The sequence below is a fragment of the Notothenia rossii genome (genome assembly GCF_949606895.1).
Source record: "Notothenia rossii genome assembly, chromosome: 10".
In the NCBI taxonomy this organism is placed as follows: domain Eukaryota; kingdom Metazoa; phylum Chordata; class Actinopteri; order Perciformes; family Nototheniidae; genus Notothenia; species Notothenia rossii.
In genome coordinates, this window is record NC_136908.1 from 61525438 (window position 1) to 61548878 (window position 23441).

The 23441-nt window shown below is 40.7% G+C and overlaps 1 protein-coding gene across 1 annotated transcript in view; it reads right to left on the bottom strand.

Annotated features, from left to right (window-relative positions):
• The window catches only part of LOC307021901 (uncharacterized protein), a 38889-nt gene extending 17433 nt beyond the window's left edge, over positions 1 to 21456 (bottom strand). The window contains exons 1-2 of the mRNA XM_079654427.1: positions 21152 to 21456; positions 2550 to 2647 (exon numbers count right to left, since the gene is read on the bottom strand). Coding sequence (XP_079510553.1) covers positions 2550 to 2594 — 45 coding nt within the window. The 5' untranslated portion in view covers positions 2595 to 2647; positions 21152 to 21456. The remainder of the gene's footprint in view (positions 1 to 2549; positions 2648 to 21151) is intronic.
• Between the last annotated feature and the right edge of the window lie 1985 nt (positions 21457 to 23441).

Here is a 23441-nt window from a genome sequence, read left to right on the forward strand (position 1 = left end):
AAACACGTCATGTTACAATTATTTTGCTGCTTGCTACAAAAGGAAAACTTGCGCGGCTCTCATGTCGGGGGTACTTGAGTGAGTGACACGCAGCAAACCACCAATCACAATCATTCTTGATCAGATCACAGCAGGCCCCGCCCCGCTAGTTTGCAGACCATCAAAACACCGGTAAAAAATGAGCGAGGCACAGGAGGACAATACCGGAGAGAATTAAGATTTACTTCCAAAAAGAAAAGCAACATCTGCCATCTGGAACTATTTTGGAGACAAAAAGGTTCTTCTCTTCTTCACAGATGAACCCCCTTATTTGAGGGTAAGCAACCTGCATTATCATGACATGTTAGATCATGACTTAAGGTTTGATGAGTCAACCAGTTAAGATCCAGACGTCCGTGACTAAAATCCTTCATCCGGTTAAATATAGTTAAAGAAAACGCAATATATATCGCAGGGGAAAAAAATATTGCAATGTCAGTTTTTTTCAATATCGTGCAGCCCTATGTATCATTAACAAATCTTTGTCAGCTGATAGAACATATGATACATACATCCCTAAAAGTATATAACGTAATCTAACACTATGGAAGCTGGTTAACAATTTGGATAACGATTGAACATTGATCGTTTGGCTTGCTTTATAAAGTGATTGTTATTTTGTATATATTGATTGTTGTGCTTTTATTTATGTCTTAATGTGTGCATATGTATAAATGTGTCTGTTGTGTATATATACATGTTTTTATATATATTGTTTTTGCATTCGGGATTGTGGGAAACGGTATTTCGATCTCTCTGTCTGTACACACGAACTGGAAGATTGACAATAAAGTTGACTTTGATATTAACGTGTGGGAGCAAACTGGAGACACTACTGGTTCCCATCCATGCTCGATCACATAAGAATAATAATCCCGTATGAGACAATAAGTCAGAGCACGGTTTGGATGCCTCGCTCCTAACTGGTTTCAAACATACTGTATTCGTCTGATTGGCTCAGATCGACCCATTTCTAGAGGAGCAGTGGCTGCAAGGTTCTTCCTAAACATTCAGAGAGGTGCTTTCTGACTTCTGATAATAGCTGAAGGGGCGCTGCTAATTCAGTGGCATCAGAGCGATGTGAGTTTAAAGGGGGATTCAAAGGGCGGAGAGAAGTTGTCTGTTCAAAGCAAAGACACTAAAACTGATTGTGTGTAATTGTATAGGTACACTATTCACAGATTTTTCATTTACCTCCTCTGTCTCTTGATAAAATCTGATTCGTTGATTTAGTTAAAACTTAAACAAAACTATATAAAGACAACACAAAATGTCATATAGTAAATATTGTTTGTCTTCTGAGTCTTTTATTTTAAGGTCAGGTTAACATGAAGCATCCAACAGGAAGTGGCAACAACTACATATTATAGAGCATTCTGAGAGGTCTGTTTCATCACCACTTCTCCTCCAATGAAGGAGTGCTTCAAAAACTGTGTGACCTTTAATTATCCGTGTCCAGAGCGAGTGTATCTGTCTCAGGGGCTTGCTGGTTTAATGCCAAACCTACAGTGTGTTGTGGATTTTTATTAAATGTATTTTGAATATCACACAGAACGAATGACTTGGTGTGCATGTTGTGTTTAACAAGTGTGATTGGGAGACAAAGGAAAGCGCAGCATCACACAGACACACACACACACACACACACACACACACACACACACACACACACACACACACACACACACACACACACACACACACACACACACACACACACACACACACACACACACACACACACACACACACACACACACACACACACACACACACACACACACACACACACACACACACACACACACACACCTGAAGCTAATTACTGGGGATCAGAGAGTGCGTTCCTGAAGCGTTCAGACTATACTTGGAGGTTGAGTGAAGCCCACCAATTAACATTAAAAAGGGACAATTATCGGAGGCAGGGTGGGTGGATTTAAGGTGACTTTCACCATCTTTAGTGGAGACTTTAGATAAGATGGTGTGCTTTGTATGCAGTGGTAGAGTTCAGGGGCTGCAGCTGTTGTTCTTTTGGGAAAAAACTACTCATTGCGATATGATTTGACGAGAGAAAGTGATCGTTTTTGAGACACTATTTATTGAAAAATATATTTAAATGATGTGATACCCCAAACGTGGGTATCTGTGCCAAACAAGGATACTTTTATTAAGTCTGTAGAATACCTTTTGTAGGAAGGGACTTCTCTGCAGCTCTTACATACTTCACAATTCTACCAAAAATTGCACCAAGTCCGATATTAATATTGCAGTCTTCGAGAATTGTGATTTCCATAAAGATGTCATTAATTCTGCAGCCCTAGTAAATTCCAAAATGCTCAATGACACATGTTACTTAATCAGTCAGAATATTTGTATATAGCAGTTACAAGGAACCTACGTGTTATGATATATTTCTAAACTTCACCCATTTCTCATTTTGGAATAGCAGCGTGTTGAGTACCTGGGTCATGTGACAGTGAGCCATAGAGTAAGGGTGTGTGTGGACTCACCAGAGTTTTCTCAGGCTCCTGCTGGGACTCAGAGGAAGTCTCCATGTTTGTTTTGATCCAGAGCCCGGCCTGTCAGCGCTGCTCGGACCGCTGCATATCTGAGAGAGAGAGAAGAAGAACAGTGTTATCACTATCCACTAAAGGACAATATGTTTAGTGCAATTCCTTTCACTTAGTTTTTTGTAGGTTTGTTTATACAAAACACATTCTCTACAACACATCATAGTTGGTTTAGTTTCTCCCTTTCACTCTACTCTACTATACAATCAGTGCTGTAGTCAAGTCACCAATTCACGAGTCCAAGTCCCTCTCGAGTCCCCACTTTTCGAGTCCGAGTCCAAGTCCGAGTCACAAGTCTTCATGTATTAATCTTCGTGGATATATTTGTTGAAAAAATTGTTACTTTGCACAATTGTAATGTATATAGTATCGGTCGTATATCTATCTATATGTTTCTCTTTTTGAAGTGGATTGTTCTATTGAAGAGTATTGTCTTATGTATATTCTTTATTGTGTATTCTTTATACATCTATAATCAATCTATCGATCGATCGATCTATATGCATGCATGCACTGAAAAATCCACTTTAATTATAAGTATTATGTCCACAGATTTCACACAACACCGTATTAGATTATTTGAAAGCAATAACATTAAGTTGAACCTAATATTTTGTATTAAAACTTAGAAATATTGTTTTCAACTAACCTAATACAGTTGTGTGAAATCTGTGGACACAATACATTTAATTAAAGTCAACAGTTCGGTGTGTATGCATCTGTTGATTTACATTCAGCACACAATCGTCCATCAAAGGAGCCCTTGAAGGGTCAGACTCATGTGTCCTCCCTGCAGTCACTGTACCTGCACAGAATACATTACAACACTAGCCCTCCAGTTCATAACTGTCCTCCCACTGATTCAAACACTGCACTCAGACCTCAACATGAACAAGCGGGACCATCTGGTAATTACACTCTGTGCTTTTCAGGAGATTATTTTGGGCGGTGCAGTTGCCTGCCAACATGTGGTCGTCCTAAAAAGGCTTTTAAGATTATAAAGGGGACCCACTTTATCTGATTGCTGCTTCAAGTGGATATTTTAATGATAAGGACCAAACTGAGATACAGCATCAGACCACGGGGGGGCCATAAGGGGACCAGAGAAAGAAGAAAATATATATATTTTAAAAAAAAATGTATTTCTTTAAGAACAAATAAATATATATATGTTAATAATTGAGTTTTTGGGAGAAGTGGTGGGATTTTTTTTCCGGATGTGTAATTAAGTTGATTATTTGTTTGTATATAATTTAGAATTACTCTTATTTTTTTAAATCAATTTTGACATTGCTTAATTTTGTATTGTATAATAATTCTCATGTTAAATTTGTGTATTAATATTTTTACACATTCAAAATAAATCTAATCAAATCAATATTTTGAAAATCGGCATCAAACGAAGTGTTGAATCGAGCAGAAGAAACTCCACGCTTTACTATTGTAGTAAAGTATAGTAGTAGTATTTGTACTTCACTATTTCCCACAAATCAAATCAAGAGGAAGATGCTGCGACCTACAGAGAGAACATGAGTTTCTTCAGAGGTGCCAAGAGGAAGTAAAGCAGCTTCAGGAAACTCTTAAAACCAGTTAACCCCTGAGCCTGTGTTCCAGGTCTCAGGCTCGAAAATGACATTCCCAGAACAAATGACCATAACTTCCCTTCTAAAAGGGTTAAATTAATAATCTGTTTCCTCAAAGCAATGATAAACCTGTGAGTTGGATGTAGAAAAGTCAGAATAATATAGAATTACGTAAACTCAGATTGAACATAGTAAAAAAAATGTAAACGATAGTGTCCTTCCAAAAAAGACTTTTGGGAAAACCACCCTTGAATGATGGGATCGGAGATTAAAAGCTTTAGGAATCCAAACTATAACATATAATAAGTACCCTGTATCAAGATTGATGCAAAACAAGTGGAATTTGACCTTTTTAGAGAGATTTAGCAAAAAACAACACTTCTGGGGTCATTTGGGTGGATTTTCCATATCTCTGGCCCCCCCGGTCCATTTTGATGATTGACATCTCTTTTTAACCGTTAGAGCCAATGGGATCGAGGGGAAGTTCCTAAAATCCATCTAAACATCACCCATTGGTGAATGAGTGATGCGTAGCCAAAATGCCGAAAACCGGAAGCTGTCATACATTCTCGTAGCAGCTAATATGAAAACTCTGTTATTGACACAGATATGAAGATGGATTATCAGTAATCATTTCAAAGTGACACAGACACATTGGATTAACCTTCAGCAGCGCTTTTATCATTGTAATGCTATTGAACACAATGTTTGATCAGAACAACAGCATGGGTAAGAATTTCTCCCGTGTTTGCTCCGTAATGCTACGTGGTGTGATGTCTGGTTCTGCTTCCCATGTCACGAGTTTTGATCGCTCAGTGATGATACTTATATGTCTGTAATCTGTTGAATCTCAGCTTGCTAATCGATATCTTGTTTGTGCAGATCCGATAAGTAATAAGGGTATTTTACCTTGAGTGCTGTGCTAATTGCGTTTGCATTTTTTCGCTCAGGGCTAATTCAGAGCCTTTGTTATTACCCTTTTGTTTCGTTTTGCTAAAAATTTATAATATTGTCTGATTGCTGAGTTTGTTCCCGTTAAGTGGGTATGACACATTCATAGTTTATCAAATGTTAAGAAGCCCTCAGACGCTGTTTCTTGCAAGATGTTGCGTTTTGCCCCCGTGGGGTTTAACTAGTTTTACAGGAGGACATTCGGACAAAAAGAAGGTCACATAATGCACCAGCTCTTGATTCATCTCTCCAGCCAGCACACACTTCTTCTGGCCTTGACTCTCAAGGACTGTCACACAGAGACAGATGCTTTCCACTCTTTCTCTAAAACAGGCTTTAGCGATGCATGACTCAGCAGCAGCCTGACAGAGGAGGTGGGGAATCAACAGAGGAATAAAGGCCCATGACTGACTACATGGAGCGTTAGGATGATAAGACACTCTCTTTGTTCAAAGTTCTAACTCTGAAGGTAGAGCTGGGCATTTACACTCTTTTTCATTAGGACTTTGGCCTCTAGTGGTGCGCCTCGAACGACTCAAGGTTTGAAAGGCTTGATAGGAAGGCGTCTTGAAGCATGGAGATGGTCTGGTTTACCATGCTTTGAGGGTGTGACATTAGCTTCGAAGTAGCCCTCTTCTTGCAGCTGACCTAATGGGACCATTAGGCGCATTCACACCGCAGTACTTTTCCCACAAAGGTTCATGAGAACTTAGTTCATCAGAACTTTTTAGTTCTGATGAACTAAGTACAGATCGCGCTCACACCGGAATAAGTCCCTGGGGGTGAATTAGGCAAATGAAGCCGCTGACGTCACTTCTTCTTCTTCTGCTTTGGGTTTACTGGCAGGCCGCTAACAACTTCACGGCGTATACTGCCGCCCAAAGTCCCCGGCCGGAAGTCCCTAGAGTCAGAGTAAATCGCCAGAACGCCGACACCTCCTCATCTCCACCGCTCCCATGTTTTATTTTGTGTTGCCATAAGTTAGTCTCTCTGCGTTTCTGCGCTGGGCTAATGCTAATGCTAATAATGCTAATGCGAGGATAATAAAATGGTGGCTTCACAACACTTTCTTTGAGTTTTACGGGGCGTGGTTTGCAATCCGCCCAGCCAATCAGAAATATAGCTCTTTTCTCACAAGAAAGCCACATGAGAGTCCCTGCTCTCTAGCGGGACGGAAAAGGGGGTAAAAAGGTTCTCATGAACTAATTTTAATTCCGGCTCTTTTTGGTGTGAACGCGACATTTCGGAACTATATCGGAACTAAAGTGGGAAAAGTACTCCGGTGTGAACGCGGCTATCGGCACAGGTTTGAAGGCTTTTGGATGGGAATAGCTCAATGATTCATGTTTTTATTAACTTTCTTATCAGCAGTTTCACCGGCAGAACTATATTGGTTTTGTTCTATATTTAGGTTTATGGTCAAATAAATGCACAACTAATGATATTTACCATTAGCCTCAGCTGTACTTTGTGGCAAAAACTAAGATAGATAAATGGTAATCAATACATCTGTAATCATCAGTGTGGTACCTTTGTCACTGTAAGCATGTTAGCACGCTGATGTTAGCATTTAGCTCAAAGCACTGCTATGCCTAAGTACAAAGCGCTGCTAGCATGGCTCGGCACCTTCTATTTTTTATTGTCAAAATACGAATGCCTTTTTAAGCTTTTTCTATATTTTCAAAACACGGAACTAGCCGTGTTGGAGACTCTGATTCACCTAATAAACAATGGACACGCCAGTCACAGACAATCCACTCTGCTACTACACTACCGTCTTTATTTTCTACAACACTTTTCTGACACCTCTCCCCTTGCTGGCCCATAACAATCTGTCTCAGCCGCACCACAGCAGTGTGCCAGCTGAGAGCTTTGAGCCAATGCCAAAGATAGAGGGCAAACACACGGGGAATCCTAAAATGTGTGGCTTGGCAGTGTCCCGAAAACAAGGCGTGAAACAGCTGCAGAGGGGTTCCTCCACAGAGCCAAAAGATCACAGGGAACCTTTTCAAAGAATATATACCTTTAGGCGATCAGAGTGCAGAGTCAAGTTTAAGAGCGTAAACACATGGTTTGTGAATATGCAAACCTGCAAACAAAACTAAAATAACATGCACAGGATCTCAGTCTAGTGGCACAGGAAACTTGGACTAATGTGCAACAAACCCTGTTTCTTTGAGATGAATATTGGTGGATAAACGATGGATTTATGACAATACCATAATAAAAACAATGAGAAAGGTTTCTGCGCAGAATGATGACACAAAATCCCTTTCATTAAGTACAACTGATTTCCCTCAAAGGTTATTTATGTTCCCCATGTTATGTAATATATAAATACAAAAATAAACCGTTGACATTTTTTTCTTTCATCAGCTTTAAATAGGATTTGATCAATATGCACTTTTATTTAGGGCTGCATATTACTAACGGCAGGCTGTTAAATAGTGCATATATCACAACAACAAAAAGTATGCATTGTTTTAAGAGCAGGCTGTTTAACAAGAAACAAACATCACAGGAAATGCTCAGGTTGAAAATAATAGGATGTTGGTCGGATGACTTGTTGCTATTGTTTTGAATGTGCAGCAGTGGAAACGTTCACTTTGATTGTTTTGAGAGTGGAGCTCAGCTGAAGGGCGGGCAAGGGTAGCAATCATTTCAGAGACTAAACTGATCGTAGGGACGCTGCTGTCTGACAGCCAGGATCTGCTGTCACTGCTGAGCGTTTGAGAAATGATTACATGTTGTTAAGTGAGATATACGGAGCCAACATGCTGGATGAGAGATACAAGCAAGGCGTGAGGTTGTAATGTTTCATGTTTCCTCTGTTTACCACTTCAATACAATTCAAACCACAGTATTTTTTGTTTTTGTCTGAGCGTCATCAACGTGGACAATTCCCTTCGAACGCATCTTAAAGCTCACAATTAACGAACTAGGCCAAAAGTAGGCTTTTTTAATTAATTATCATTTAGGTAATTGAGGAATTTAGATGATATGGACCCAGAACCCAGAAGTAGAGATTAAACACTGCCCCATGTATCTTAAAAACAGGTTACCAGGGTCTACACCTCACATCTCTAAAAAAAAAAACAGCATGACACAGAATCTCTTTTTCTTTAATATCTAATTCTGTGAAATATGGTTAAGCTATTTGGAGAAGTGTAAGCTGTACTCTGCTCTGTTTGTGGACTTGCTTCTATTGTATTTTTGTTGAATTTGTTAATATGCAAATGTTATTATATTCTTGGTTTGCACTTTAAACTGATTTCTAGTAACTGCACACTTCATTTTATTTATTTTTAGCATTATTTTTGTAATCTGCCATATGTCTAATGTTGGGGAATGTTCGGTTGTGTTTGTGTAAAAATATATAATGGTATCACTAACATCCATTTTCTGTGGGAATTGGCACGTGGACTACCAGCAGCAAGTCAGTCACCTTAAAAAAAGATGATATGCAAAAGATGATGACGGACATATCATTTGATAAATCAGAGCGACATGTGGATGGGAGTGCTGATGAGCGGGATGAAAGCTCTGAACTCCCGCGGTGTCAAGGAGACCGTGTGACCTCGGCTGTTCCATCCCATAATAGACAAACGCTGCTTCCTAACGTACGGCACGAAACGAGAGGAAAACCAGACAGAACTACAGAACTGCGCGGTGAGGAAATGTGTGTGACGCACAGAGTCCCAGTTATTATATATATGTGTGTGTGTGTGTGTGTGTGTGTGTGTGTGTGTGTGTGTGTGTGTGTGTGTGTGTGTGTGTGTGTGTGTGTGTGTGATGCCTCTTGCGTAACAGAAGAGAGAGGCTGAGATGTCAGCACAATCAGCCTTAAGATCGTTGGTTTTAGAGGACTTGCGGGCATCAAAAGGGTGTAAAAAGTGCAAAGGTCACAGCGACAGATGATATTCCTGTGACCCGATAATGACCTTTGAGAAAAAATGAGTTCATGGTGGACAAAAAAAAAAAACAGCCTGAGCCGGAGGATGAATCGCAATCCTAATCCAAACACGACGGATGCTGTCAGCAGCTTTATGATTTAACTCCTCGTCTCAGGCTGGGATTTCAACAGTTCTCTGCAGCCTGACACCTCCGGACACACTCCCAGTATCGACTCAATATGTGACCTCGTGAATCAGCATCTGTTAACCCAGCCGAGCGCACACATTTACGCCCAAAAGAAGCGTCGAGAGTGATATTATAAAACCCACAGCGACATAAAAACAGACTATATTCATCCAGGTGGAGTTCAGGAGCATTTCCCCACAGAGGCAGCATGCACATGTGCAAGAGGGAGGGGAATGAAGGACCTACCTCGTGCAGCTCGGGTGGCAGAAAACATTACATTCACAACCGAGCCTCTGAGAGAGGACGAGGGAGAGGAGGAGAGAGAAAGAGAGGCACACATAGAGATGACATCACCATATTTGTCTTCCTCCTTCTCTGTGATGTAGGCTATGTGCTGCAGGCTGAGCAGCAGTGAGAGCTCCTTCTGTGTGAGAGCAGGAGAAAGCTTTCCATAAAAAGCATTTCCTGCTGGATGTGAAGTCGATATACGGTGAGGGACCCAGGCTAAGTGCTGAAACACACACCAGGAGGGAAAGAGAATACACACGAGTAACGCAGTATTATGTTGGTGGTGTATTGCTTGGTTTGGTGAAGTTGACATATTCGAAATTGAAGCCAAAGCTGCCCTCAAGGAGATTCTCCATGGGCTCCACTTTATGTAAATCAATTGGAAACACATTTGATCTCAATCATGAAGCCTAAGAGGTTTCATTTGAAATGCTACATCCAATAGATTTCATTTATTCTATGACTGTTTGTACTCAGGACGAGGAAATTCAGGACGAGTACATTTTTATAAACTTTAATGGTGATGGATTTGATACAAATATTGTTTTTTTTGTAAAACTGGGAACATTTCACATTCACAAGAAACGACATTTTGCACATTAGAATAATAACAATATGGCACCGCTATCAAAAATAAGAAGGCAATCAAAACCAAATTAGTATTTGATCAATATTTGTACTTAAAGTATTTTCGTTATATGTCTTTCTTTATACTTTTTTCTTTATGTTGTTTGCTGTGTACGTTTACCTGTCTACCCCTGATGTCAATATTCGGTGGTTACATCCATGTATGATGGACATACATATTTTATTGATAAAGCGAAAAAGTATTATGTTGGTGGTTTCTCAAAAACACTAGATTTCTTTTATCAGAACTACCTGCATGTACACCTATTCGAAATGGCCACATAATGAAGCACCAGTATCATGGTTCCAGTCTTTCCCGCATTTAACCTCCTCAATACATCTACCTTTTTTATCTTTTGGGCAACAGCTGTTCTGGTAAAAGCTTTGGACAAAATCTCTCCTCTGCATAGCGTCTACTTCCACCTTAAATATCCCCCTTGGCTCTTTACTAAATCTTACAAAATGTTGCCAGCGAATGAGGTCTGAAAGAGAGACTAGGACCTTGTCTGACCTTTCTGGATGACCATGTGAGGAGGGGATTACAGCACTGCAATGAAAAGTCATCTTCAGTGGGATTAATGAGACTGAAGACGGTGACCGAGGCATGTAATGTGGAGACAGTGTTTTCAGAAAGTGTGACACAGACTTACAGCAAGTTCTGTGAGATGAAGGACAGAGCACAGTCTAAAAAAAGTCTAAAAAAGTCTTCCGTCCACACGAGACCGCTCGAAAGCGCTGGAGACGCTGTAGTGCATATGCCGGGCCTGTAAGTGGCGCTGTACTTTAGCCACAAAATACATCAAAAGCAGCGAAGAAGACCCCGAGCGTGGTTGCCATGGTTGCCCTTCTTTTTATGCCCCGCGGTGGATTTAGCAACATGTAGTTCATGTAATTCTCCATGTCCACTTGTTGCTGATGGTTGTGATGTAGATTTTGCACTAACATCTGTAGCACTAGCAGTAGCACTAGCAGTAGCTACTGACCATGCTACAGCAGTGAGCAGCAGAGGCGGGGCTATGGCTTCATCGTTATCAGGAAATGATCGTATAGGGCGTACACACGGAGCCGTTTGGCACCCAGAACGTTCCGTTTGCAGATCTATCCTTGGGACCCGTTATCGTTAGCGGGTATCCGTTTCCGCGACGGCCTCGTGTGAACGAACGGGCTACACGAAAGAGAAAGGTAGCGGATACAACCGTTCTCATGTAAACAGCACCAAAGAAATTTAAAAAAGGACATCTTTGTTTTAGAAAGAGGTGTTTTTTCCCTCAAATAACAGCAATGATCAGAGAATAAAAGCCTGCACAGCCTGAATGAACGACTGACGCCTTGCAAACGATCTGAAGCAGTTCTACTGTAGATTTGAAGACAGAGTTCAGTCCTGACACCATCCCCCATGATACCTCCCAACAGCTTCAGTCTCACACCTCCACGTCACCCTCCCGTTCAGTGTCCCTCTCTCCCACATCACTGACCTCCCGCGACACATCAAATTCTCTCTCGATCAATGAAAGGGATGTAAACAGACTTCTTTGAAAACTCAATAGCAGAAAAGCGGCTGGCCCTGACAATGTCTCCCCCTCCACCCTGAAGCTCTGTGCTGATCAGCTTTCTCCTCTGTTTACTGACATCTTCAACACCTCACTGGAGACATGCCACGTCCCAGCATGCTTCAAAACCTCCACCATCATCCCGGTTCCCAAGAAAACAAGGATCACAGGATTAAATGACTACAGACGCCCTGACCTCCGTGGTTATGTGGTCCTTTGAGCACCTTGTCCTGTCCCACATCAAATCCATCACAGACCCCCTCCTGGACCCCCTCCTGGACCCCCTCCTGGACCCCCTCCTGGACCCCCTGCAGTTCGCCTACAGAGCCAACAGGTCTGTGGACGACGCTGTCAACATGGCCCTTCACTTCCTCCTCCAGCACACTCGTTCAGACGACACCACCCTCATCGGACTCATCTCTGGTGGGGACGAGTCTGCCTACAGGTGGGAGATGGACCATCTGGTGACCTGGTGCAGGGACAACCACCTGGAGCTCTCAAGACAGTGGAGATGGTTGTGGACTTTAGGAAGAACGCAGCCTCCCGACCTGCACGCCTCCAGGACCCTGAGGCGGGCAGGGAAGATAGTGGCCGACACCTGCCACAAACTGTTCAGCCCCTCCCCTCTGGCAGGAGGCTGCGCTCCATCAGGACACAAACCTCTCGCCACCTGAACAGTTTCTTCCCCTCCGCTACCGGCCTCTTAAACAAGGCCCGCCCCCCACTGACTCTTTACCTCTGACACAACGTAGACTCTATATGCATTACATTAATGCACACAATGTTCAATACTGCTTACTGCACATATTCTTATATCATAGATTATATTCTATAACTCACTGCTATTTAACTATATTTTATTACAGCGTCCTTAAAGATTCTTTGTTTTATATTTTATGTATGACATCAAGTCAAATCCCTCGTATGTGTCTGATTCTGAATACAAGGTGTAGAGATGGGTCCACAGAGATAACTTATCTAAACAGAGAGAAAATGAGTTTTGAGACAATGCTAAAATATTGATGAGAGCAGCAGGATGTTAAAGTAAATCTTATGACAACACCTCATCTCAAAATAATCTTTTTTTAGCCAAGAGATTGAGGAAAAAGTCCAAGAGCTTGAGGAAAAAGTCTTTCAAGGACAATCAGTAAGGAGGCAGGATAAAGATTGAATTAACTTCTTTCTTTAAGGTCTCGCTAACCCTGGCATTGTGACACTGGGGATTTGAGATAGGAGAGACACTAAATGCCATCTAGTCATTCATCAGCACAAATCATCGGTCCGCTAAAACGTGACTCAGAAGGATCAGAGATGAGTTCAGAGATGTGACACCAAATGCAATGTCTTCGTGAATAATGCATCTCAAGATTGTGTCACCGTCACGCTCCCTTTCCTCTTGGGTCGTGTCTTACAGCCAACAGAAAAGCTGTTCAGTTTTGTTGACCACAAGTCAGCAAACTTTCAGGTCAAAATGTAACTGTATTGTTGCTGACACTGTACACTGAGCTCAGCAAAACAAAGCATCACCACAAGCTCATGAAAAGCCATGCATTCCTCAAAGAGATGCAGCTGTGCACAGGAATCTGAGTGAGTAAATTGGGTCAAGAGAAAGCAGCGCATGTACAACACTTGTATCTCTCTAGCTAAACAACAAGGACTGCTGAACAGAGGGCGAAGTAGGGATCTGCCAAACATCGTTATTGTCCAATATTCACCATGCTGACTGCCATCATCCTTTAAGCAAATGAGATTACATTCACTACAGCAGCGGCCAAATGTTGTCTATCGTGTCTGTGTGGCATTAAAGTTGTTTCTCACGGTCAAAGTAGAACAAAGCTGGCATACGCAGCTGCTGATTGGCCGAAGACGCAACGACTCTGTCACGAGGCGAGAGCAGAACAGGGGCCCTCGCTTGTTTCCAAAGGATATATAAGTAGGGATGTCCCGATCACCTTTTTTTGCTCCCGATCCGATTCCGATTATTTGATTTTTGACAATTTGCCGATACCGATTTTTCCCAATTCGATCTTTATGCAATGCATTAAGAGAAAAAAAAGAAAAAAACATTCAAGTTGTCCCTTAAGGTTATTTTTTTATTTAAATTGGATATTCTATCCAACATGGATATAGCTTCTTTCTTTCACAGCAGTATTGGATCAGTTCAGTTGTGCAGCATTGGATCAAAACAGAATAAAGCTTATCAGTACTCGTTAGCTTACTGCTACAATTAGACACTGCGCCCACTCTGCTGCCAGATTTGAGAGAAATAAGCAGGTCTATGAAAACAAGCCCCAAAGAAGCAACACATACATGATGTTCTGTAATTTGAAACCAAAACTAAGGCCTCAGGATGACTTTACGACTTGAACATGGTCATTTTTGTTTTGTAACATTGAATACAACATTTTAAAAAAGTATTTAAAAAAAAAAAAAAAAAATCCCGATCCCCGATTTTTTTCTCCCGATTCCGATCTTTTGAAAATCACGTGATCGGCTCCGATCCCCGATCACGTGATCGGATCGGGACATCTCTATATATAAGTATAAGTATTATACCACCATCTGTTTTTTGTACATGTTTTCTTTGACTTAATACGTGTATATTGCCTTTGTTACGGCAGGAACATATTTAACGCCACCACAACAAGAACAAAAAACCTTGCCCAAGGGATATTAGTAGAGAACTACAGCGAGAGAAAAGAAATATTCCCAAGGCCTTTGTTTCCATTGTCTCAAATTACATATTTCTCTGATCCTTTTAGAAGTGGATTGTAGTTGTTCCAACACTTTGCCTCAAGTAAAAACATTAGCACTCTGCAGTCACTTGCAAATGTTAATTCCGGGTGTTTTTTCTGTCTCTTCTTTGAGATATTATGTGATTCAGCTGTGATTCAATGCGAGGTGTGTTCGAAGGCTCCACCCGCGCTATACCAAAGACATTTCATGAGTCAACTCAGGAGCTTGCGGTGTTTTGTTGAGACTGGAAATGTCTCCAGCAACTGGTTAGCAAGATTCCAACAATTCATATCTTTAAAGGTGACTCAAGTCTCACAAACCAAGGAGCAAAGGATCAGATTATGTTGGTGTTCAGATCTTTCAATTTTAAAAAAGTGAATGAAGATGGTGAAACCTCTCTTTAAACTTAACAGATTGTTCATTAATCACAGAGGAAAAAGCAGGCCTTCACTGTTTTGTACCGCCCTGTACCACCAAATGCAAATATCACCTCTACCCCGCTTGCTCCCCAAAAGCACAAGAAGAAATAGAAGACGGTCAATTTGTTGTTTGTTGTGAAAATGTGCCTGTGAGTGCATTCTTTTGGGAAGGTTTGAAACACACACTGGCCTGATTTACCGCCACATTTTTGCAACCATAGTTGAACTGTAATTACAAATAAAATAAGTAGACTTCTATAAAGCACATCTGTTCGCGATCTGGCATGGACAGATGTTGATGTCATGACTCATCATTTAGCTGGAAAGTATGAGAAGAAAATTAAGTCTGCCTGTGAAATTCCTGCGTTATGTAACTCTGTTCCTAACATGACTTTGTGGTTACCTGCAGACTGCCTGAATTATCATGCATGCATACACAGAAAAGTAAGTAGGCCATCTTAAAGTCATCTTCATGTTTTCCAGTTTGAAGGACACATGCTACCACACAACTGTAAAAAACTACAGCTTGGGGAAATGGTGGAAGTCAGCGTTTCCGCCAGGGGGGCGCCTTGCCTTCATTTGACACCCTTAGTTTGGTGGCATTCTTTTCGCCGCCAGCAAAGCGTGTTCCTGTGACGGAAAGTGTACTGCCGGCGAGCCTTGGCGGGGCCGTGCTAGTGGAGCACGCGCGTGAACTGCGAGCGCCGGAGCCTCGCAGTGGCGAAACTGAGGCTCTGTGGCTCAGTGGGTAGTGTGCTGGACTTCGAATCAGGGGGTAACAAGTTTGAGTCCCACTGCAGTCAGCATTTAGTTGTGTCCCTGAGACTAGGGATGTCCCGATCACCTTTTTTTGCTCCCGATCCGATTCCGATTTTTGGTTTTGACAATTTGCCGATACCGATTTTTCCCGATCCGATCTTTATGCAATGCATTAAGAGAAAAAAAAGAAAAAAACCATTCAAGTTGTCCCTTAAAGTTATTATTTTATTTAAATTGGATATTCTATCCAACATGGATATAGCTTCTTTCTTTCACAGCAGCATTGGATCAGTTCAGTTGTGCAGCATTGGATCAAAACAAAATAAAGCTTTCAGTACTCGTTAGCTTACTGCTACTATTAGACACTGCGCCCACTCTGTTGCCAGATTTGAGAGAAATAATCAACCAGGTCTATGAAAACAAGCCCCAAAGAAGCAACACATACATGATGTTGTGTAATTTGAAACCAAAACTAAGGCCTCAGGATGACTTTAAGACTTGAACATGGTCATTTTTGTTTTTTAACATTGAATACAAAATAAAAAAAAGTATTTATATAAAAAAAAAAAAAAAAAAAAAAATCCCGATCCCAGATTTTTTTCTCCCGATTCCGATCTTTTGAAAATCACGTGATCGGCTCCGATCCCCGATAACGTGATCGGATCGGGACATCTCTACCTGAGACACTTCACCCCAAATTGCTCCTGTGGGGATTGTCCACAGTACTGAATGTATGTAAGTGGCTTTGGATAAAAGCGTCTAACAAATAACATGTAATGTACACTGTGGTAAAATGAAGAGCCGTTTACTGAGCCGAGCCAAATGATCCGGCCGGAATTCACATCACTAATACGTGAAGAGATCGAATCTATAAAGGGGCGGTTCAATTCAAAATTCAAGTCACGTGACACGACCTCTCGGGGTGGACGCCCTCTCAGCCCTGGTCTGGCGGAAACACTGGTGTAAGGAATTCAGTAGATTAAGGTTTCGTCCATGAATCACTTGATAAAGAAAGATTCACATGAGACATGATTTCATTTGTGAGCAGTTTGAATCAGTGAGACATAGAAAACTAAAGAGATGATACTTTTATTCTACATTACAGATGTTTTGAAGCCAGTATTGCATCTAAAGCCACTTCTAGTTGAGTTTCGAGGCCCTTGAACAAGCAACAAATCCTCCTCAGCAGTGGACTTGTTGTAAAGCTGCCACTAGCAACCACTCTCTCCATTAAACCCTTACTTCACCAGGCAGACCTATTGAAGGTGTGTGTGTACGGTCTTGTTTGATGCCCTAGGGTAGTTAAACCTCTTGAAATAATGAAGGCTGAAACAATTAGACGCTTGCATTGTAATAAAAAGAGCTGTTAGGTAAGCTTCGGATGGTGATAAAGACTGTTGAACTCAAGACAAAAGGGACAGAATGTACCGGGATGTGTGTGATGCTGTTGGATGAATCCAAGAAAGGAGAGCCAACTATCTCACTTGGAGGACATCTGGCATTCGTCAGAGCAAATGCATCTAATCAGCCGTCCCACAGCTAGTGGCCCGAGTGTCCCAGCTGGGAGATTAGGCTCTGGCCTTGGCTTTAAATTCACTTTATGAGCAACACAGCGTTTGTTATGGCTTCTAAGAGTGAGACAGTCTGGAGGCCCAGAGAGACAAGGCTGCTGTGGTGTCTAACTCACATCTGAATATTTGTTCAGTCAAGGGCAATAATTAAAAAGTCACCTTAACTTTTTCAATTGTTATGTGTTTTGTTTTAATGACTTTTTCTAGTTCATGTTCAAAAAGCAGATTGTTTTCCGTGTAAAGATAACATGTTGTTGTTCTTGTTAAAGATGTTTAATCCCTAAGAGACTTTATTTGTGTTCAAGGTCGTCTCTCATCAGTGTGTGTGTGTGTGTGTGTGTGTGTGTGTGTGTGTGTGTGTGTGTGTGTGTGTGTGTGTGTGTGTGTGTGTGTGTGTGTGTGTGTGTGTGTGTGTGTGTGTGGCCATATCTCCGGCTAGGAAGGTTGCATCAACGTGCTCCCGTCTCTAGCACCCCTGCAGCCCGAGCTACGAGTGAAAGAACTGAACTTACTGTAAGTTCAGTTCTTTCACTCGTAGCTTTAAAGTCAAGCTTCAGTTTAAGATTCACCCTGTAATAGCAACATGTGATGGAGCATTACTAACCTGACTCAGATGGTTTATTTCACCAAACCATCTAAAGCTCCATTGGAAGCCATTTGGAAAAGTATTTCAAAAATACTTGGCAGGTGATTGGATCAATCTGTCTATCACCTTCTATCATGGGCCACTTCTGATTGGTTAACAATGACTGGTACATGTGGAGCACAGCACTTCTGATTGTTGTGGATGACTGACACACAAGAAGAACAAACAAAAAAAAATGTGTATGTTTGAGATCTCATATGTATATTGATGTTTAGATGTCACAATTGTACAAAGCTTTCACAATACATACGTCACTATGGTCATGCTAATAAAGCTATTTGAATTGAATTGATGTTTCTTATGATTTTACATCAAAAGGCTAACTTTCTTTTGTCTATTCCCTTCTAGAAAACAATACAACGCAAATAAAACCTCCTGTTGACACAAGACTCCACCCATACACTACCTTGTTTACTTAATGTATTGCAGGAAAGATTAATCAAAACGCTCAAAACACTTTGCGACAAGGCATTGTTACATGTCTAGTGTCCAAAGAAACGGCCTCTCTCCTGGCAACAAGTCAGTGCTCTGTCCCAGCACTTGGCATCATTATGATTAATGATGCCATACTTAGATACTTAGAAAATCAGATAATGTGTGCTCATATTTATTTGACTGCAGTACATTAATATAAAAAGCTGTATCTCATGGTAAATGTTCCACTAAAGCACATTTTCCATGGCATTAGTTCCCAAAAAAGACTTTCAACCAGATACCAATAAATAGTCTTTTTTATGCAAAAATGTTAACTGATAAATTGAGAAGCTATTGCTCAATAACTTTTTAGTTTATGTGTGTTGTTGTGAATCATTAAAGATATTTAGAAGACTTCCAAACAATTGTCAATACTAATATATTCCCAGAGCAGTCTCAGAATCAAAAAGCCTTTTTTCGTCCAACAGTAGGGAAATGTATCGCGTCACCACGGCAAGGTACAGATAAAAAGGCAAAAGTGAAATACTTCTGCATTCAAATGAAAGCCACGTGCGTCTTCCACAAGCTGTGGTTGGTGAAGGGCAGAATGGAAACTTCATTTGGCTGACAAATGAGCTCCAGTGACCCTGGATTGAGAGCCTTTATTTCAGCAAAACGAGGATGGAAAACATGGAAATAAAGAAGTGAGTGGCAGGACCTAAATTCCAGAATAGACTCACTCATAAAACCTCAGGTCAGTTTGCTTCATCTTTCTATTGTCACAAGTAAGCGTCTAAAGACCAGAGAAGTTGGCTCCGTAAAAGTTATAGTAAACAACTTTAGACGCTGATATCAGATATCTGAAAACAAACCAGGACGAGACGCCGGATGCATTGATTGCCTGAATAAGGAACAGTTCTTACTGCCAGCCAGTGTCCTGTTTCTTCTGGCAGGTGAAAGTGTAAACAGATACCAGGGCAGAGGAGGCAGCGGACATACAACACTGCAACAACATCATATATGATATATATCAAGCCTTCATAACCTTCAGCATCCAGCTGGTTGAATTCCACATATGTATTTGTAACTACAATAAGGAGTATTTTATTCCTGTACTATTTAATCTTAGATTCCGCTTTTAGCTCATCTTATTATTTTATATGTATATAGTTTACTTCTTAGACATTTACCTGTACATTGGTCTTTGCAACATTCTATTGCACTATTTTATTTCAGTTTTCTTCTTATATCTTATATATATTTATGTTGCATTGCTGAAGGAGCCTGGGACTGAAAGGTCCCATCATGTCATGGCCATTTCTACTGATCATAATTCCAGTGTTGAGGTCTACTAGAATAGATTTATATTGTTCAATTTTCCAAACCCACATTGGTTTCTCATATGGCATCTCTGTATAGTATGTGTATTCACTCTCTGTCCTAAACGGCTTGTTGGAGCTCCTGCCCCCCTCCCTGTGAGCCCAGTGGCCGTCTGCGAGACACAGCGAAACCCAGCCCGAAACACACACACACCCGCAGCCTGGCTGGGAGTTTGTGTGTGTGCTCAGGCTGAGTTCCGCGGTGTCTCGCGGACCCTACACCAGTGAGCCAGCTCACACTGTCCGCTCCTCGCAGCAGCGAGCCTCGCAATGTCCCGCCGAGTGTGTGTGTGTGAGGAAGTCCACGGATTGGTCCAAACGTAACGGCTCCGCGGACGTAACGTAACGGCTCCGCGGATTGGACCAATCTGCGGAGCCGTTACGTTACGTCACTATACCCAAATACGTCACTATACCCAAGAAGCAAACAATGGAAAAAGAGAAATCTCCAACGAGGCGTTCTGGGGCAGTATAGACAGGTATTTTCTGTGTTAGAGTTTTACTCGCTACAGGCCAGGGTGTACTTTGAGGGTTTGTGACTGCAGACCGTTTACATGCAGAAAAAGCTACATAACACACAAGGGGACGGGTAATAACCAGAAAAGCATGACATGGGACCTTTAAGATTTCCATTGCCATTACTACACTGAAGCTACTCTACATATGGCATTAACACCTTTGAATCTGTGGATGTTTGAGGTTGGTGCAGGTGGGGGAAACAGCTGGGGAGTTGGGACAAGAAAAGCAGCAACATTTGCATCACTGAGGTAATATCACACACCACAGTCAAAAAGATGCACTATTTCTACCACACATTTCCTAGATAGAGTGAGGCTGCAGGAAATTATTAAGCAATTTTCTGCTGCATAGCACATCGCGTCCTGATTACACGGGAAGCTAATGTCACACACTTGTAACTAAATGAAGATTATTGCTAAATATGTTCACACTGAGATGCATGTGAAACGTATGGAGACGGAGCAGCTGCTTCACCTAACATTTAACAACCTGGTTTATTACATAATAGTACGCAATGCCCGACTGCAGAGTCACCGCTGTCAACCATGGATGTATAAAGAGGACCCCATTCATTTCGATGAGTTACGTGGCGCATGAAGAGCAAAAGTACCCGTATGTGGGCCCACTGAGCATGCGCAGTTGAGCTTTCCCTTAAACCCAGCCTCCTATCTCCTAAGTGTCAAATAAATTTAGAGAAAATAACTCTGGATTCAACTTTTAGAGCATTTTAGACCCGAATGATTCAAATAAGGGCTATAAACGTGTTCGTGTTGGGTAGTTTAATAAGCCCATAAAATGTTATATTATTGATTTACAGACGTCTCTTTCCTCCTTGCCCAGTGACGTCACTTGCAATGTAATACCGCCGTTTGGCCACTACGTAGAATTTGCATCAACATCCAGCGCACTTCCTAGGGTTTTCTGCCAACTGGCAAATTAGCAATTAGGCTAACTGCCTTTAATCAACATTAACAGGTGGTGGAAAGGCAGTGTTGCGTTTAAATTGTATTTTTGTCTTACCTTTGCTTCGTTGTGGTGTCCCGGTAGGTCTTTCGAGTGTCTCTCGGAAGATAAAGCGGTTGTAAATATCCAGGAGGTTCGTCTCTCTGCTAACTGTAAGCTAGTTACTGTTTATTACTAACGTTAGATATTTACTGCTTTCAGTTGGTGGTAGAAAAGCTTCGTCTTCAGCCAAACGGCGACAAAATTAAAGTTTAGACAGTTAACGTTAACTTCAGAGTACAATATATTCTTTATACCAGCTGTTGACCACAGATATACAGTCAACTTGTTAGCCCGCCTGCCTGATTCTGTCATGGGTTTGGTTTGACTGGAGTGATGTCAAGAAAACCAGAATGCACTGTACTTCCTGTTAGACCTTTCAACATACAAGCATCACACAAAAACAATATATTTTTCATTTTTAATTGTTTGAATTCAACTAATAATAATAATAATAATAATAATAATAATAATAATAATAATAATAATAATAATAATAATAAAACGTAATATTGATGTAGTGCTTAAAGAGACTTTGAGGAAGAGGACAAACAAATGAATAAAAATAATTAAATGCAATGTAATTATGATTTAATATTATTATTTATGTATTTATTTGTTTGTTTATTAGTTAATTTCTTTGTAATGATGTTACACACATTTCCCAAACTTTACAGGTTTATAAGAGACCACATTTACAGTTGCAGTGTTGACACATGTATTTCACTAAATATATAAATATATTTGTATCGCTGTTTATATTTGTGTGTCCCCTTTGAATACCCTTTTCTGTCTACAGACCACTTTTGCCAAGACAAGACAAGTCTGATCATGTCTTTACTCTATTCATGTATCTTTTACTACAGTAAAACAATGTGAAAACCTTTATTTTAATATCTGTATTTTCTGTTATTGATTTTGTTTATGTTTTTTTTTTATCAGGATGGAAGTTGAAATCAAATATCAAACATATAATAATAAAATAAAGGAAGATTGTCAAGATGTCAAGAACAGCATGACAAACAACAATTAAATGCTATATGTAGTGTCGTTCGCTAAAGTATAAAAAGGAGAAAATACGAGAATGCTTATTCCTAAAAATAAATCGTAAAGATATATTTAAGCAATAGCTCACGACAAGCCGTGGTATACGGTCATTATATCACAGTTAAGGGGCGTGGTATGCAGTTAAATCGACCAGACTTCTTTCTGCAGATGTGAGCTTCCTTAACAACGGTCAATAAGTCCTTGCTGCACGTTATCCCTTACATGTTTCCATCTTAAGCTTTGTTAGTTAGTTCGTTTCGTAACGGACGTAATGTAACGGTTGTAACGGTTGTAGCTTTTCTCAGACGCGGAGGGATACATGACTTGTTGTGAAAAGTAACTACAATTCTACAATCAGATTGCTTGATTTGACTTGTCCGTTTTATAAATATATTTTTATATTTTACGCTATTTATTAACTCGCTGTTATTCTTCCTGTTAGGCGTATTATTATATTTAATAATTATTGTTAATATTATTATTATTAACAATAATTATGTAATTGTTAGTAGTAGTACTTTTTCAATTTTGAACTACGCTCAAATTCCTGACTTTATTTTGAAGGCCAAGCACTCAAGTTCCTGTCTGTGATGTATAAACATGACGGCTTGACGCAACAACAGAGTCGTCCTCCTTCTCTGCTGATCATCTGATCTGCCTGACTGGACAGCACATCGCCAACATGTGATTTGGTCATGAATGAACTGTATCTATCAAATTCAATTTACTAACATAAATAACTTAATTATGTCATGTAGCTGTGTAACGCGATTGTGTCTGTTGCTATAATATTATGTGTTCATTTATTAATGATTATGTAACATCACAGCAATATCATGTCTAGTCAGTGTCATGTCTGCAAGTTGTGGTACAATTGTTATGTTATGCTTGTGTGTGGTGTGATCATGTGATAGACGTGCTTCTACATTTGATTTGTTCCCGTAATATTAGATAAACACATGTAGGTTTACAAACTGTACAGCTGTTTTCAGTGCATGCATGCTTTGGTAAAGGGTGACATCCTGTGGCTGATGGAGGTTTAGCTTTAGTGAAGTGTGATGGGACATGGAGAACATCTAGAGGCAGAAATCAGTAACTGCAATGTTGTCCATGCTTTCCGTTTTTTTATTAGAAGTAAGTCAGATGTTATGTGTAGGGGAGAAGGGGTTAAGTTGAGCCAATGGGTAAAATGAACCACCCCCTGTAACCAGGCAACGCCTTATAGCTGAAACCAAGTGACCAGAAATTATGCAAGCTCCAC